This window comes from Schistocerca serialis, chromosome 2 (assembly GCF_023864345.2).
Source record: "Schistocerca serialis cubense isolate TAMUIC-IGC-003099 chromosome 2, iqSchSeri2.2, whole genome shotgun sequence".
NCBI lineage: Eukaryota > Metazoa > Arthropoda > Insecta > Orthoptera > Acrididae > Schistocerca > Schistocerca serialis.
In genome coordinates this window covers 905,229,363-905,248,260 of record NC_064639.1, presented here as the reverse complement: position 1 = coordinate 905,248,260, position 18,898 = coordinate 905,229,363, and the positions used below count along the sequence as shown (strand labels likewise).

The 18,898-nt window shown below is 44.5% G+C and overlaps 1 protein-coding gene across 1 annotated transcript in view; it reads left to right on the top strand.

The window, feature by feature from the left end:
* The window catches only part of LOC126458258 (sodium-coupled monocarboxylate transporter 1-like), a 118,890-nt gene that overhangs the window by 13,332 nt on the left and 86,660 nt on the right, over nucleotides 1-18,898 (top strand). The window contains exon 2 of the mRNA XM_050095176.1: nucleotides 13,930-14,103. Coding sequence (XP_049951133.1) covers nucleotides 14,044-14,103 — 60 coding nt within the window. The 5' untranslated portion in view covers nucleotides 13,930-14,043. The remainder of the gene's footprint in view (nucleotides 1-13,929; nucleotides 14,104-18,898) is intronic.

Genomic DNA, 18,898 nt, shown 5'->3' with positions numbered 1-18,898 from the left:
ATTTTCGTTGTTATTTGGTACTTAGCAAGAAAACAAGATACAAATGATAAAGCAAAAGGGCGCTATTTACAGCGTACTACATATACTATGACGTGTTTGTAAGTGGACATTTTCTCGAGAAAATACATCTACATCTACATTTATACTCCGCAAGCCACCCAACGGTGTGTGGCGGAGGGTACTTTACGTGCCACTGTCATTACCTCCCTTTCCTGTTCCAGTCGCGTATGGTTCGCGGGAAGAACGACTGCCGGAAAGCCTCCGTGCGCGCCCGAATCTCTCTAATTTTACATTCGTGATTTCCTCGGGAGGTATAAGTAGGGGGAAGCAATATATTCGATACCTCATCCAGAAACGCACCGTCTCGAAACCTGGACAGCAGGCTACACCGCGATGCAGAGCGCCTCTCTTGCAGAGTTTGCTAAACATCTCCGTAACGCTATCACGCTTACCAAATAACCCTGTGACGAAACGCGCCGCTCTTCTTTGGATCTTCTCTATCTCCTCTGTCAACCCGACCTAGTACGGATCCCACACTGATGAGCAATACTCAAGAATAGGCCGAATAAGTGTTTTGTAAGCCACCTCCTTTGTTGATGTACTTCATTTTCTAAGGACTCTCCCAATGAATCTCAACCTGGCACCCGCCTTACCAAAAATTATTTTTATATGATCATTCCACTTCAAATCGTTCCGTACGCATACTCCCAGATATTTTACAGAAGTAGCTGCTACCAGCGTTTGTTCCGCTATCTTATAATCATACAATAAAGGATACTTCTTTCTGCAGTTACTACAGTAGAACCATTTAAAGAACTAACATTAGTGGTCTCGAAATTTTCTCTCCACTAAGAAAGTAACAACTTTTATTAATACTATTAAACCACAACTAATACAAATACCACCAGAACTTCACACAATTTCATAGCTAAAACCAAAAATTCAAGCGGTCACTGGAACACTCAACGACTACAACGCACAAACAACTCAAAAAACATAGTGGGCGAAAGTTTATTAAATAGTTATTTTGTCAGAAATAGCACGAGACACTGTTGAATTTAATAACTGTACAAGAGTGCACAAACAACTTTGTCAGAACTTAAAGTAAGAACCGCTACAGCTGCAACTGCACGCGCGAAATGTAAACACACTGCTAATATTTGGAAGAACTATTGAAAACTACTAAATTTAATATTCGAATTCAGCTCACAAAGAGATTGTCTGTACTTAGCTTTATAACCGCCACCGCTGCAACCGCACGCCGCGAAATGTAAGCACACTACTGAGGAACATGTAACACGTCAGCCTCGGTTGCAAATAGAAACCAAACTTTACCCAGGTTTCAGCCAAAATAATTTGGCCTTCTTCAGAAGCGATTGACACCAAACTACTGCAAGCTAAAGTTTGGCCATGTCAAGTATAAAACTTTAGCACCGTAGTAACTAGTCATAATCTACATGTATATTTTCTAAAATGGTGACACTTTTCCTATTCTTTCAGTTCTCAGGAGTGTACAAAAATTGTAGAAACGAAATGGACGTGTGGTTTTTTTCGGCCAGGAGGCCCCAACCGGGGAAGTCCTGCCGCCAGGTTGCAAGTCTTATTTCAGTCGACGCCACATTGGATGACTTGCGTGTCGGTGATGATGACGAAAGGATGACGAGGACAACACAACACCCAGTCCACGAGCGGAGAAAATTCCCAACCCAGCCGGAAATCGAACCAGCGCCCGTTGTAATGTAGGCAAACATGTTACCACGAAGCTAAGCAGGCGGGTAAGGGGATAGAGAATTTACCACACGACCTTCACCACGAACTTCCTCTATGAATTCTGCTTTGCTCATTAATAAACTCTATTGTCTTTATTCATTCCTACGTTTTGTCACTATATTTCGATTTTCCCGTCCAAAATATAGCCTCTCGTAACCTCACTTTCACCATTCAAAGCTCTCACAATTCTGACGCTAACGTGTAAACGGAAATGACCACTCAAAACAGACTAGAGTCGGTACGGAAACAAAACGCCAGGGGCGCTGCAGTAGACGCTCTTGTCTTGAGCAGTCAGTCGGGACAAGAAAGTCGATCGTGTAAAAGGAGCTTTAATGCAGCTAATGACCCGTGCACTCGTATGGATTGCCGCTGTACGTTACTCAAGCATCGCCAGGCTCGGAACATCTCCTCCCCCTCCTCACGCGTAATGCGTGCGCGGCACGAACGACACGCATCTCGAGACGTAAACAAAGCAATTGAGGCCAGACACGCTGGAGCAGGGCACACGCATTTCCACACGCGCGCTGTCCGGTTGGCGCCCTGTGTACGTCAGACCCACATCTCGCTTCCTTTCGTCATTTTCCCTGCGTCCACCACATCAGCCGTATTCGGATCCTTCTCACATGCGACAGCAGTCTCCCCCACAGCATTTCGTCACAAAAGCTCAGACTATGTCTCGATCTACATCTATACTCCGCAAGACACCTTACGGTGTGTGACGGAGGGTACTTTGCGTAGTAGTGTCGCCTTCCCCCTTTTCGTTTCCCATTCGTTAAAGGTGCGTGGAAGTAAGTCACCGCATGAGTCGTGGGCATTCCGATAGCTGTATGTACAACAATGCAATGTGTAGCCCTACTCTTCTTGCGATGTGTGGAATTCTAACAATAAACGTCTCTGCAATGCACTACAACTCTCTTGTAGCGTGTCCCCTTGCGGTTCGTTGAGCATTTCTGTAAAGCTCTCCCGGTAACGAATGAGCATTTCTGTAAAGCTCTCCCGGTAACGAAATGATTCCGAGAGGAGACGCACCGCTCTTTTCTCTCTCTCTCTCTCTCTCTCTCTCTCTCTCTCTCTCTCCCTCTTCCATTAATCTAATCTGGAAGAATCACAGATCGAAAAGTAAAAATCAGAAATCGGCCGAACGATTGTTTTCTAAGCCACTTCTTTCATCAATGTATTAAATACAATTCTTCTTATCCCAGCATATCTCAGTCTCACACCTATAGCGAGAAACAGAACTCCTCCGACAAAATTTCAGAAGTTGTTGAGGTATATTTGCTCAATATTTTCATGGAAGGGGCCTATCGTTTACCGTGGTTCTTTACAGAGTAATTTTGTAATTACGATTTATTCGACTTTGTTACCATAATTATCTTTATTTCTGTGAAAATACTTTACAACAGCGACAAAGCCTTTAGGCAGCCATCGAAACGTAGTTACACGAAAGGGTATGGTTATTCGTGGGCGCCTATGTACAGACGCAAAACTACCGTGACGTGATTGCCTGCGATAATAGCTGAACTTAGCACCACTGCATTCAGTGCATTGATAGATGAATGCGTATCGGCAGATTCTTTATAGGTAAACCGACCCGTTCAGCTGTGTATCACTGTTAACGTGTAACTAACACTGTCGGAAAATCAAACCCCGAACCGTAACGAATGCGGAATTAACGACCAAGACTAAAGCAGGCCTCACAGTTATGAAGAGCAAGTACCGTGACTGAATGTAACAAGTTTCTCTCCGAACAAACGCACAGCGAGTACCGTCGACATTTGCACTTCTGTGCAGATACAATATTTTCAATGCAATACCGCTGCAAGCGGGAAGAATCAAACTAAATTCAATCCCTCTGTAAGAAGCCATAAGAAAACACGGGTCCCTTGAACCAAAATACTCTGAAAATATCCCAAAGCAACCTTCACATTTTGCCAATGGAGTTCTTGTTCAGCCCGCATTTTTCTTATGATTAGTTTTATATGATCATTCCATCTGACGTCACTTCGGACACTTACATCTGCGTGTTTTGCTATAGTTTCTATTTCCAGTGATTTACCATCGACAGCGTAATCGAACAGTAGCGGATCTCTTCGCCTATCTATGCGCAGTTCGTTACTTTTATTCAGGTTCGGTGTCAGCTTGCAGTCCGTGCAACAGTGGTCGACCCTCCAGACAACAGCAGCGTCTGTGGAAACCCTCGCGGAGCTTACCACGTTGTATATAATATACCGTCTCGTTACGAAGGACGTGTTGAGTCCCATCTCCATCTGCTAGGAAGTTCTCAATCCACTTCTGCTTCTACACTCGGTAAGCTCGTGTTTTGTTCGCCAAACAGCAGTGCACCTCCATATATAGAATGCCTTCCGAAATTAAAAGAACACGGTATGAATACAGAACTGATGGGGCAGCTAACAGATGATTTGCTTCACACTTACATGGCGACCATCAGACTTGTTAATCACGTGTTTTGATGAGTCTTAGGTATGTTGTAGAGGAACCTACCCCGAGTACCTGGCTAGCGGCTCTTCATGCGACGCCATCTACTTTTCGAGAAAATCGAGGCTGAATTTTTATGCATGCCTCGTATACCCATAAGTTAATAATGCACTGTGGTGACAAAAGTCATGGGATGGCGATACGCACACATACAGATGGCGGTAGTACCGCGTACACAGGGTATAAAAGGGCAATGTATTGCCGGAGCTGTCATTTGTACTCAGGCGATTCATATCAAAAGGTTTCCGACGTGATTATAACCGGTCGACGGGAATTATCAGACTTTGAAAGCGGAATGTTAGTTGGAGCTAGAAGCCTGGGACATTCCATTTCGGAAATCGTTAGAGAATTCAATATTCCGAGACCCACAGTGTCAAGAATGTGCCGAGAACACCAAATTTCAGGCAGTACCTCTCACCATGGACAACGCTCGTGACAGTATTTACCCTACGCCAAACCCTGCACGGTAATTGTGGAATGCAAATGTAGGCGTAGATGCGGAAAGTTCTGTAAATGAGGTGTTATATACACTTGTGAGGTGCTATATATAGCTATACACGTTTACCCCCGGATGGAGTGTGGTGGAGGGTACGTAGAGCAGCAGAGTCATGCGTCCCTGCACCCCAGCGCCACAACCCCCCCCCCCCCCCCACCGCCCCCGCTCCCACCTCTTTTCCTTTCCCTTTCCTATTGCGATCGCGGATTCCTTGCACGAAACAATATTGCTCTTACGTCTCCGAGTCCCTTTAATGTTACCGTGCTGGTCATTAAGTCAGATGACGTGTTTGGCGCAGGAAGTAATGTGCTTGTTGGCAAGTCTCGTAACGAACGCTCTCAGAACGTTAAGTGTAACCCTCACAAGTTTGTTCCCACGCTCTCCGTTATGTGCAGAAGTCCGAAGTCCGCTGCCAGAGCCGACGCGCTCCAGCGACGTGCGATACGCCAGACAAATTACACGACGTGTTGCACAGTTGCGAAAACGCATCCTTGCAGACATGAATCAATTCTCGACACCGCGAGGCTCCTTGATTATCGTCCTTAAGGCTAGCCGGCATCGACTTGACCTGCAACGCAGGATTAAGGCAGCCACCGCTCCTCGCCAGTGATATCCACCCTGCAGCTACGTAATCGATCTTAGAAAGACTCCAGCGTCTGATCACCGAAACGGAAAACGTACATCGCCAGCGCTCAGCACAGCGCCTGCAATTACATCCCTGCAGAAATCTCGGCAACGACAAAAGAAGCTAACAGTTCAAAACTACGTAGGTCAATAATTTCACTGAAATAAACCTCCCTTAATACGAAAACCAATGTAGTTTATTTAATTTATCAGTTAAACCTGACACAGCCTATCTCTTCCGTCAACACCCAGAGACACTGATGTGATTGCGAGTATATTGCAGGGAAGTATAAGAGACAGTCAAATGAAAACGATACAGGCGGAAACAAAGCAAGTAAAATGTTTGTTATTTCAAAAGTAATCGCCATAACGCCGGGGCACAATCATAGTTCACCAGCCAACTGCAGAAATTTTACTATGACAGCACTGAGCGTCTTGCCTCACAGCGGAATAATTGTACAAACAGTTAAAAAGATTTCTTTTGATATAGTAAACAGTTCGCTTGCTTTCTCCCAGCTGTCTCTTTTTCATTTGACTGCCCCTTATAGATTAAGCTGCTCAATGAGTTTTCGGATAGAGTTACTTGCCGACTTTTTAGCACATTTTCGTTCAATATAAGATACCTTCCCTACTCCAAAACTTCTTTTCTTCATAACCATTGTTAAATTATTTCTTCTTGGACTGCTGTATTCATACTTTTATAAATTAGATACTGCAGATAGCAAGGTTTCACATGCCATGTAAAAGCTGCAAAAGGAACGACTTACTCTGCGAATGAAATTTCGAGTAGCTGGAAAGCAGTAATGTTAACTGAAGCGCTAACATTTTGAAACTCTGAAGAAAATGGTTCAAATGGCTCTAAGCACTATGGGACTTAACATCTGAGGTCATCAGTCCCCTAGACTTAGAACTACTTAAACCTAACCTAACCTAAGGACATCACACACAACCATGCCCGGGGCGTGGTTCGAACCTGCGACCGTAGCAGCAGCGCGGTTCCGGACTGAAGCGCCCAGAACCGCTCGGCCACAGTGGCAGGCTCTGAAGAAAAGGCTGGCACGTGGGAAAAGCAACTGGACGATCCGCACAACGGAGCAAAAGGGCTGTGAATCGTAATTAGGGAGGGGGGGGGGGGGCTGATGTCCATCAAGGAAGAGTAGGTCTCCCAGTAACACGCACGCTGGTTAACAGGGCACCCAATGATTTGAGGCTACCCACTCAATTACGGTTAGCCTGAGTCGACGAAATGCTTTCGGATTATATAAAAGTACTAGGGCGTATAGTAACTACAGGTTACTTCCAGTTGCTGAACAAAATCTGTTGAACACAGAAGACCTACAATCAGATTGCCCACTAAGTATTGTCAACACAGGTGTGCCTCCCTAACTGAGTGGTCAACGTGTCTAATTGCCATGAAGAGGACCCGGGTTCCGTTCCCGGTACTTCCAAGCTGGAAGGACTGAACGCGGTCCACTCAGCGTCGAGACAGCAGAAACGCAGCTCCTGCGTCTGCAAAACTTACGACGGCTGGGACAGCTCTGTGTTAACGCCGTGCACCTCCAAACCACAAGCGAATGACGCCACGTGGCAGAGGAGTGCCACCGAAACACCGTTCTGATATCTCAAGCTTGTAAACTGCCGGCAATATTTATATTCGGATGTAATAGTAGGACACAAGAGCAGTTCTGACCATGAGCACAGGACTATGAGGCAGAGTACAGAGGAGGTACGCAACCTGCTGTACCATTTGTGGAGCTTGTGAAAACTATAGCCTGCGTGATGTGGTCTAAACTGTTTGAAATCAGTTGGAGATATGCGGTGCAGTACAAGGCGAGTGATTTTTAAGTCCCAGACGAGAAGAATAGGAGTCCCTGTTGTGAAATATGTGAAGCTGGCTCAGTGTTACCAACACAAGTCACAGAGGTCGCTGAAGTATTTACGAGAGCTGCGCGATGCTTTAGTGTTCGGCTGATGTGCGTTAGTTTGTTAGTTACGTTCATGTACTATGGATCATTTGCACGATACATAGTTAATAATGTGGAACGAGACATTTTACATTCACATCGCACTAATCTGTAACTGTGGCTACATGCTGAAGATTTATAAGTATTTTATTATTATTATTATTATTATTATTATTATTATTATTAAATGTCCAGATGGGAGTTAGTAATTCCTACCCACCGCCTTTTACACATCGTAATAACAGATATCGTCGAATGAAAAAAAGAGCTGTCAAGGAGAAACTTTTTCAGTTTCTTTTCAAATTTTACGTTCCTGCCTGTCAGACGTTTTATGAGTTATCAAATATTTTACTTGTGGCATTGTGAACCCCTTTTTGTGCTGAAGACAACCTTAATGTGAAGCAATGAATGTCGTTTTCTCTTCTGGTACTGTATTTACGTATATCGCAATTCCTTTTGAACTGTAGTGGATTATTTACAACAAACTTCATGCGGGAATAAGTGCACTGTGAAGCAGCAATCAGAATACCCAACTCCTTAAACAGGTCTACAAGACGATCGTGAGTGAGCACCACGTGTTATTCTTACAACACGTCTCTGGGCACTTAAGACTTTCTTTTTCAAAAATGGGTACAGCGAAACGTTATTCCATATCACATTATTGAATGATAAATTCATGATCACAGACGTGATTAGCCAGCTCAGAGGTATAATAAGTAAGAAAAGCCAGGATTCGACACTTTTTTGCCAGTCGACACAGTGAAAAACGCGATCGTTCGCTCCTCATAGACTCAGAGCCACATTTGAGCGTAACCAGGTGCATACGACTTCTGTAAAGTTTTGGCAAACCTTCGTTTCCGTAGCACATTAACATCTGATAAAGAAAGTACGTTCTCGTTTAATTTGTGCTGTACAATGAAGAAGATAGATAAACGTGTATGTTACGTTTTCAAAATATCGCGGATGCTTTTCGTTATCTGTTACAAACTGTCCTCCAGTATGAGACAGAGCAAGGCGACATAGGGCAGTGGTTCGCACGCTGGACTCGCTTCGGGAGGACGATGGTTTAAAACCCCGTTCGGCCACCTAGATTTAGGATTTCCGTGATTTCCCTACATCCGTCCTGGCAAATGCCGGGATCGTTCCGTCGAAAGGGCACGGCCGACTTCCTTCTCCATCTTTTCGTTATCTTAGCTGGTGCTCCGTCTGTAATGTCCGCGCTGACGACGGTACGTTAAATTAATCTCCCTTCCTTCCTTTAAAATTGTAGCACTACCGAAGTCGACATCTACAAAATATGGTTTGGTACGAAAGTGGAAAAGTTTGATGCAGCGAAACCCAAGCTGAGTTTAGGTCGCACCTCCTTGACTTTTCAGCAGAAAGGTATGCAGTATTCTGCTGCATTTCAATCGGCTAACCTTAGCAGTTCTCCTTGTACATCCACGTCCAAACTGAAGAATTTCCTCGTGGCTCACTCTTTCAATTCTGCCAGAGACTTCCTGGGCAAAAAATAAGCTAATTCCTGCCTCATATTTTTGATTATCCTAGTATACACTCAGCATCATGTCGTCTGTATTGGATTCGTATTCATTTTATTTTATCTAGTATTAACTTTTCAGGTGTTAATTTCATGTACTGACTTGTTGCTTGACGATGGACATTTGCTACTCAGTTCTCTCCTACAGAACTAGACATGTAAAATAAAATAAAATATCCCCAGAGGGGTCACCGGGGTTAACGTCCCCATCCAACGGACGGATCACCATCGCCAGTGTCACATGCTCTTATACCCCGAGACACTGAGAACAGGTTGGGAATTTAATGACAAATGTTGAGTCAGACTCTGGTCATCAGGGACTTTATGCCCCCAGCTCTCCTCCCCTCGCCGGGCAAATACTGGCGATGAAAAATTTTTTGTTCTGCCAAGATTCGAACTGGCCGCCACCGACTCGAATGCAACGGCACAAGGGTGCGTTACAGACTTAGGCTGCGGCTTGGGGTGATATTAGACCAGCAGCACTGGCGTGTAACCATTCACTCTTCTCATAATTCAGACGAAAGTGGAAAATTACGGAATACACTATTACTGGGACCAGAACAAGTATCATGTGCCACGCCCTTGAGAGTAACTAGTGAAGTAATACTCGACAGTAATTAGCAGAATAATTGTAGATATATGAGAGCTACAAGCGATACGTCCAGTACGGAGACCGTATAAAGATAACATCAAAATAAGAAAATATAACAAATAACTAACTTTTCACTTAGCCCCTGTTCTAGCTGCAGTTCCATACCTGGGCTGTTGGTACCTAACTGCACAAGCACAGGTCTCCCAAGATGCAGCAAGAGGACACTCTTGGCCCCTGCCGCACGCTTGGAATATGGAATCCAGAGTTTTTATTCATTACTGAATCTACTACCTACATTGCTAATGACTCTCCGCCAGCAGCCGAGGATCTACGGAAATTTCCGTTTCTCACGCAACAGCGAAAAGCTGGTGTGTTTGTTGTTGACAGTGTATGGACAAGGTGAGGACGTCCGGCGACGCGGAAGCTCCAGCCAGACATCTTGTTTACAGTGTGGGTCACAGCAGAGTTGCGCAAGGTGGCGCCTGTCGCTCAGCTCAAAGGCACGGCAGGTACGAAAGATCGATCTGACTACAGTGTGCCAGGGCAAAACCGCTGAAGAAATTCAGGTTAAACTCAATAAAGACCTTGATACTCTGTAGAAATATTACACTGCATGGACACACCATCCTAATCCAATTACGACACTCAAAGCTGCCTGCAATTGGGCAGTGCCTAAGGCAGATGTCTGACAATAATGCTGTACCGAATGCTCTTGCAGAGATCTCGCCTGGAATGGGCGAAGTGGAATCTGGAGAGCCGTAATTCTATTTTGTCCAAACTGGTAAGTAGGTGATGATGCTGCGACACAGACGCGTTGGGGACTTCGGCTGTGGTATTGCTGTGAAATGTGACAGAATATTGTTCATCAGTTTGGTATAACAGGCCCCTGTAGCTAGTGGAGTGGCTGTCTCACTAAGGGAGTTAGTGAGAATAATGTGGCCTACACACTGCACATGGCTTCCTGGCTAAGGACACGTCGAACCTGCTGAAGTTTTGAGAGCCTTACAAGCAGCTAAAGTATACACTCATCAGTCAGAACATTATGGCCACCGACCTACTATCGATATAAACACGTCCAGGCGATAGCAGCGTCACGTGACAAGAAATGATTGCTAGTCAGACTCAGGCACGGTGCAAGTAGTATCAGTGGGAGTGGTGTCCGTGTGTAGAATGGGGAAGGTCCGCGATCTATCTGAGTTTGCCCGAGAGCAGATTGTGATACCCCGGAGGCTCAGCAAGAGCATTTCGAAAACTGCACGACTTACGGGGTGTCTTCAACGTGGCGAAACTAAGGTGACTCCACGTCTAGGCGATTTTGACGACGTAGCTCGGGCGGCCACCCCTCCCTACAGATTTCGGACATCTAGGCTGGGCACACTGATAAAATAGGACAGGCAGCGAACTGTGGCGGAACTAAAATCGGACTTTAATGCTAGACAGAGTACGAGTGTGTCTGGACACACAGTGAACCGAACACTCCTAACGATGGGTATACGCAACAGGCGACACATGCAAGTGCCAATGTTAACACCACGACATCGGCCACTACGACTGAAATGGGGACGCGACCACCGCCACTAAACGTTGGCGCAGTGGCAGAGCGTTGCATGGTCTGCTGAATCCCGATAACTTCTTCATCGTGACGATGGGAGGGCGCGAATCCATCCTCTTCCAGGGGAACAGCTCCCTGACACTTCACTGCGGCACGGAGACAAGCTGGCGGCGGCTCCATTATGCTCTGAGGAATATTCACGTGCGTATCACATGGGTCCAGTGGAGCTCGTGAATGACACCGTGACGGCCAAGGATTATCGTACACTGGTTGTAGGCCACGTACACCCCTTCATGACGATCATGAATGGGATTGGTTCCCAAATATGTGAGTGGCTCGAAGACTTCTTAAGTAATAGAACCCAGTACGTTGTCCTCTGTGGTGAGTGTTCATCAGAGGTGAGGGTATCATCTGGAGTGCCCCAGGGAAGTGTAGTAGGTCCGCTGTTGTTTTCTGTCTACATAAATGATCTTTTGGATAGGGTGGATAGCAATATGTGGCTGTTTGCTGATGATGCTGTGGTGTACGGGAAGGTGTCGTCGTTGAGTGACTGTAGGAGGATACAAGATGACTTGGACAGGATTTGTGATTGGTGTAAAGAATGGCAGCTAACTCTAAATATAGATAAATGTAAATTAATGCAGATGAATAGGAATAAGAATCCTGTAATGTTGGAATACTCCAATAGTAGTGTAGCGCTTGACACGTCGATTAAACATTTGGGCGTGACATTGCAGAGCGATATGAAGTGGGACAAGCATGTAATGGCAGTTGTGCGGAAGCCGGATAGTCGTCTTCGGTTCATTGGTAGAATTTTGGGAAGATGTGGTTCATCTGTAAAGGAGACCGCTTATAAAACACTAATACGACCTATTCTTGATTACTGCCCGAGCGTTTGGGATCCCTATCAGGTCGGATTGAGGGAGGACATAGAAACAACCCAAAGGCGGACTGCTAGATTTCTTACTGGTAGCTTTGATCATCACGCGAGTGTTACGGTAATGCTTCAGGAACTCGGGTGGGAGTCTCTGGAGGAAAGGAGGCGTTCTTTTCGTGAATCGCTACTGAGGAAATTTAGAGAACCAGCATTTGAGGCTGACTGCAGTACAATTTTACTGCCGCCGACTTATATTTCGCGGAAAGACCACAAGGATAAGAGAGATTAGTTCTCGTACAGAGGCATATAGACAGTCATTCTTCCCTCGTTCTGTTTGGGAGTGGAACAGGGAGAGAAGATGCTAGTTGTGATACGAGGTACCCTCCTCAACGCACCGTATGGTGGATTGCGGAGTATGTATGTAGATGTAGATAATGTTTCCCGACTGCAGTGGCATTTTGCAACCAAATAATGCGCCATATCGCAAGGTCAACAGTGTGATGGAGTGGTTCGAAGAACACAGTGGAAGTTCCAATTGACGTGCTGGCCCCACATCTCGCCAGATCTGAACCCAATCGAACACATCGGGGATGTGATTGAACGTGGCGTCAGAGCTCATCGCCCCGCAATTTACTGGAATTAGGTGACTTTTCACTGCAGATGTGGTGTAAACTCCTTCCAGAGACCTACCACGGCTCCATTGGTTGAATGCCACGGCTCATCGCCGCTGTTATCTATGCCAAAGGTCGACACACCGGCTATTAGCTAAGTGGTCAGTGTAGAAAAACAGGTCTCATCCTCCCATACACCAGGATCTCTCAGGCACCACCCGCTTCAAATCTAGGTCCACTGAGTGGTGGACATGCAGAAACACTACTTGTGTGATATTATTCTTCTAAATGCACATTTGTCGCGTCCTCATTGCGCCTCTTCGTGCTACTGAATCATGCCTCTGTGGCCACGCAATGAAGAGTGACGCAGACACTTTAGGCAAACAGAAATAGCGCCCAAGCACACCGATATGGACACCTTTCAAACTTTGATGCAAGAGTGAGATGAACCATGATCTGAGGCATAGTCAAACATTGGACTAATATGCTGGTCTGTCCAACTTGTAAGACGAAAGGCTTCAACCTCACTGTAAAGCTATGGGCGGCATTGAATTGAGGATGCCCATTTTATTCAGCTTTTTAAATTTTTATTTTGTACTTTGTGAACTATATGGAGGGTTTTGTGATACTACGCGACTAGATAAATAACAATGCAAAATATAGCCATACTGGCGGCCAGTGTACTAGGTAGGAGAAAATAACAGCAACATTCAGCCATTGTATGAAAGCACGATACAGGTGCAACAAAAAAGAGTTATCCACCAAGAAAACAGTTGCGTGACCCTAATACCGTGCAGAGTACGAGAAAAACACCGGAAAAATCCACCTAAAGTGCACAGAAGTCGTCGTCATGTCATACAGTGTGTGTTAAAGTAATAGCAACATCGAAATAATGGACTACGGGAAAGCATATAGGACACATCACAATAACATGCTAATTCGAGGTGATAGGACACGTTCCTCTGCACATTCCGTTGCCCTGCACCATGTGACCGTGTTTCCAGCGTTTCAAAATGCACACGACGTGATTTTTCTAGATAAACTTTTGTCTGAAATCTGGATGAGGTACCGCATAACCCTAAAAGGCCTCTTTTTTCCGACAATTTTTCTGTAATGTTAAGATTTCAGTGATTTCAGTGATAGATAAATAGCAGCTACCAAATGGAGGTGAAAAAGCAGCTTCTTTATTCCAAGGTACTGATTTTCAGACTTTATTTTTGTGTTTGTTCGCCTCATGTCACGTGCGTGCGTGTGGGGGGGGGGGGGGGGGGGGGATGGTTTGTGTGTGTGAGCGCCGCTGTATACGGCTGCGAGCGTCAGCGCAGGCAGCGGTGCGAAGCGCAGCAGTGGTGTTGGTTGCCTATCGGCGAGGCGCTGAGCAGTGGTGCTTATGTGTGTGGCGTGTTGCAGGAAGCCGGAGAGCGTGGCCCCGCAGCTGAGCGCGCCGTCGCCCGCGCTCTTCACCTCGTGGCGCATCTCCTCATCTGACCGACAGCGGCGGAGAGACTGCCAGGGCCGCTAGGCATGCTGGGAGCCGAGCAGTCCACCATGTCCAGCTCTGGGGCGGGAGCTTCCGCCATGCACGTAATGTCGCACGCACTTCACTGCCCTGCAACTAGACCATAAGCACGCTTGCCTGCGACGTGGTTTCCGTGATACTGTTGCCTGTCTTCAACAATCTCCTCTAAAAATGTTTTGCTTGTGTGGCTTAGACAGGTGGGGGGAATAAGTCTTAAAAAATAACTATACTCTGAGATAAAAAGAAAAACGATTTTAAGCAAGTACGATGTGGAAACTGTTTTCAGACCCACCACGAAAACAAAAGAATGTTGAAGATCCGCAAAAGACAAACGACATCCTCTAGCTACACCAGGTTTCTATAAAATTCCGTGCAGTTGTGGAAACGTCTATATAGGCACAACAAAAAGAAGCGTCAACAGCCGTCTGGGTGAACGTAAAAGGAACTGCCGCCTCGGACAGATCGATAAATCGGCTGTAGCGGAACATGTTTTTCGGGAAGATGATCATGAAATAAAGTTTAGTGAGACGACCGTCATAGCAAAGACGTCGCATTATTATGCGCGAATGTACAGAGAGGCCATTGAGATTGCCCAACACCGCAATAATTTTAATAGAAAGTATGAAGGCATTAAGCTGGATAAGATATGGCTATCAACATTGCAGCAACAGCGTGACAATCGATTAATTTCAATTGAGAAAGTTGGCAATATCAGAGATCATAGCACAGCCGACGTCACGTGATTTACAGCGGCGCCCTCTGGATGGCTTATATATACAGCGTTCACTCTTGCTCTCGTTGCAGTTCGCCGATTGTCCTCGGAGGATGCCTTCCGCAGTCGAAGGCGAAACGTCAGGGGCGAGACTTATGTATGGACCACAGCATCTCAGCCCGGAAGTATTAAGTGATGACAACACCTGCCGTAAAAGCCTTCATTCTATGATGAAACAATAACCAGAATAAAAGCAGTCTGTTCGAAGAAGCACGCCCTTCATCATATGTGGAATAAAACTCTGTTACTGGCTAACATTCAGCACTGTTTTCCTCTGCTCCATGCGTTGCAACATGTTTTGGTCCTCCTTGGCATACCGTCCAGAAGCTGTTCATGGTGTTTCTGGTCAAATCCATCCCATTCTCCTGAAATCATCCACTGTGTGAAGAACGTTCCTGCTACGATGTACAGCAACTTTCAACAGGTCGCAGACATTTATTCGCATCAGCAGATGCCGGAGACCATGCCATTTGGTTGACTGATGCCTCCTGGACGCAGATATTCACAAAGTGGGCGTAGTAAATCCATCCTTATCATCTTGAAAGAAAAAATATAAGCCAAAATGTTCGGTATCGGCTGGACAATAGGCCTGAGGATGCTGTCCCATATTCAACAGCTCTTAAATAACGCTCGACAGAGATTTTGTGCTGTTAGGCATAATGGAGGCTTAGAAGAGCAGTTGTTCGTTTGGAGACTGTTACACATTATCTGGTCGACACATATCTCCTAGTTGCCTCCAAAAAGGCAGCACGCAGTTCTGTTACATTCTATTGTGGGTGCCTATGAGCCACAATTTGTAGGTTTCAGTCGTCAGCTGGTGTTTTTAACGACAAGTCAGCCTTCCAATGCTATGTGTCTCACAACGGTGGTCAAATGTACGAATGACGTCACTGTGGTGTCCACCCAATTACGAGACAACATCACTTCCTGACCACAGTCCTTGTTTTGGCAGGCCGAGCAGAACACAAACCGCAATGTCCCGTTCACGATTGAATATAGTCTGCTACACAGAATTACATTGAGAATGCACGTTCATTCATTGTCATTACTCAGGTGGCTGCATGTAGCAGTTTCATGTAGTCAATGAAGTACCCAGAAAGAGATTTCTGATCAAAAGCATACGGCCTATGTAAATTATGAGGCTGACAAGAAATATTTTTAGTTCATTAAATTTTCCATATGAGAAGCAGAGGTACTTGCAGCAACATACATGGAAATCATAACCATACCTAAATTACACTAATCAACAACTGCAATCGCTGTTTCGGTTGTATATTGAGAACTCAACTCCGTTTTGCGAAAACTATATCGCCTCTCTTCCAAGTAACACTATTTAAGTTCCCTGAGCACCTCTGTTTCACTTTCAGATGGATCATAACGTCCTGTTACGTTCCTAACAGCGTATCTCTCATTTCATAAGGGCTTCGAATGCTTGAACAGTGATCTGTAGTTGGTCACATTGGGTCTTTTGCATGCTATTTCCTTTACAGATCCATAACACTTTCCCAGAACCCTTCCAACAATCTTACATCTCACATTCACCTATCCTAAACATACTTTCAGTGATCATCTCATTTCAGATGGCTCTTTGGCATTATACTTAAATACTTGCATGATGTTACATGCTCACACTATTCAAACTAATCTTGTAATCAGATACTACTGTGCTAGCATTCTTAGTAATGTAAACAGTATTTTAGTGTCTTGTACTTCTTTTTGCCTGAAAATGAGCGCCAAAGGATCAGAATGCATCGCAATTACATTAATGTAATAAAATTAGCAGTCCATAAAAATGACTTCTTGTGGTATTACGGAGGGGCTTTAGAAAGTACGTTTCACATGCTATCCCTCACTAAGAACATTGCGCAACAGCAGTGACGTATTGTCAGATGATAGTACATGTTCCTAGTTTCCTACAGACACAGTTCTCCTGCGGTATGAATAACAGAACAGGTACATCGTAGTGTGGCCTGGCAACTGGAAACGTGCTCCAGAGTTGAAGTGAGCGGTATAGTACGATTCTCGTGGGCAAAACGTTTAAATTGTACACAGATTCGCTATGAAACTGTAGCGGTGAATGGAACAAGTAAGCTGTCGTGACCAGCAGTAGTGAAATGGTGCCAACAATTTCACCAAGGCCGAGGGTGATGGACGTCGGGAAGCCCAGATCTTGCACATAAGCTTTCTATCTTTTTGGCAATCTAAATGAACATCTTGTGAGAGAGAGAGAGAGAGATTTTCCAACGACGAGAATGTTAATACAGCTGTTGTCGATGCTCGTGATAAAGAAGAGAATTTTTATAGTAGAGATATTAAACGATTATAGAACGTCCCGACCAATGCTTGCGGAGTCTTGGTGACAACGCTGAAAAGTAGTGTCACTATCTGTGTCATTTTGAAGAGTACTTCAGCATTCAATAAAAGCTACTTGGCGTGCCGTAGTAATGTGTAACTCACTTTTTGTAGTGCCTTCTTACGAGTGGGGTGTTTCAAAGAAGTGTCACATATTTCTTTTGAGGTAATATTGGTCAAAATTACAACAAAAATTCATATAGTGTTAAGCCCTGAATAAGCTTCATTTGTTTGTATTATAAATTTATTCTAAAATTCAATTGCGTATTGTTTTTGTTGGTTTAACTTCTGTCAAACCCATTACTGCTTAGTACGAAGTCTATTTTTTTTTTTTTTTCAGTCTCTGATCGGTCACGAAATTAAAACCACAGTGAAAATTCGGAGAAGCTTTGCGCAGATGTGTTGCAGAGTCTTTAGTCTGCCCGTCTATTACGTCACGTCACAGTTTTCAGTTCTGAGTGCAAAGTGAGCAGGTAAAGATGCCTACAACAATAGTGTCTCCCACCAAGTATGAAGTGTGTGCTGAGGGGTTCCGCCTGGTTTCATGCAGCCCACATAACGTTACTGTCATACGTTTCCTTGGGGTTGGGTTGTTTGGGGAAGGAGACCGGACAGCGAGGTCATCGGTCTCATCGGATTAGGGAAGGAAGTCGGCCGTGCCCTTTCAAAAGGAACCATCCTGGCATTTGCCTGAAGCGATTTAGGGAAATCACCGAAAACCTAAATCAGGATGGCCGGACGCGGGATACATTGCTTTATTCGTGAAAATTCTCATCCGAACTTGCAGGTGCAGGAATGACACTCCTGCACTGTTTTCCATGGGAAGTATTTGATCACCCACCATACGGCCTGGACTTGGCTCTCTCTGATTTTTACCTCTTTGCGCTAGAAATTAGGTAGCATTTTGGCACATACAAAAGGCTGCAGACCAGTGTAGGGAAGCATTCTGTGATGGCCTCATGATAAATTCGCAAAAATCATACCTTTACACAAAAAATATGAGTGTATAGTAAATTATATTTCAAGTACAGTTTCTTAATCGTAACAATCGGTCGAAAGTGAGGAATAAGGCAAAATAAATCCGCAAAATTTTAAAAATCGGAAAATATTAAATGTTGTGGGGCTTAAAAAGATCTATGGATTGATTTTTTAGAAGTGTCGACTAATTCGTTACGTTTCGAGATATGCTGCAAAAACTGTTAAAAATCTCGTTAGCGTTCAGCATCCCATACTTGCTATTTACTGTAAGTATAGGCCACAGTAAGTCAAAAACGATCCTGTTTGAAAAATTAAAAATTAATTATTTTTTGCGATACATAGATTTTTTTTTAAAATGCGCTGTCGATAACTGGCTAGACCTTCTCGACAAATGTCCCTACAGTGGCTATTTTAAGCTTATTTTCTTCATGCCATTTCCCCCTATTCTGCCGCCCGCTCCAGGTGGCGTAATCCGCGCTTGCACGCTTCGCTTTATTACTGAATTATTTATATTAAAGATCAGCTAAACATCATAGTACTTTTTGCTTGAAAATATAAAGCATTCAATATTAACCGGTTTCAAGCATCTCGCTGTAAAATGTTGACTATGTTCATCAGATATTTTGAAAAAAAAAGTTATCTTAGCTCCAGAATATCATAGAATTTTTTTTTAATATGTGAAAGAACGTCAGCAATTTCTTTCTTTCTTTAAATGTAATTTCCATAAAAACAAAAGTGCAATTTTTCCGAAGTCTTTT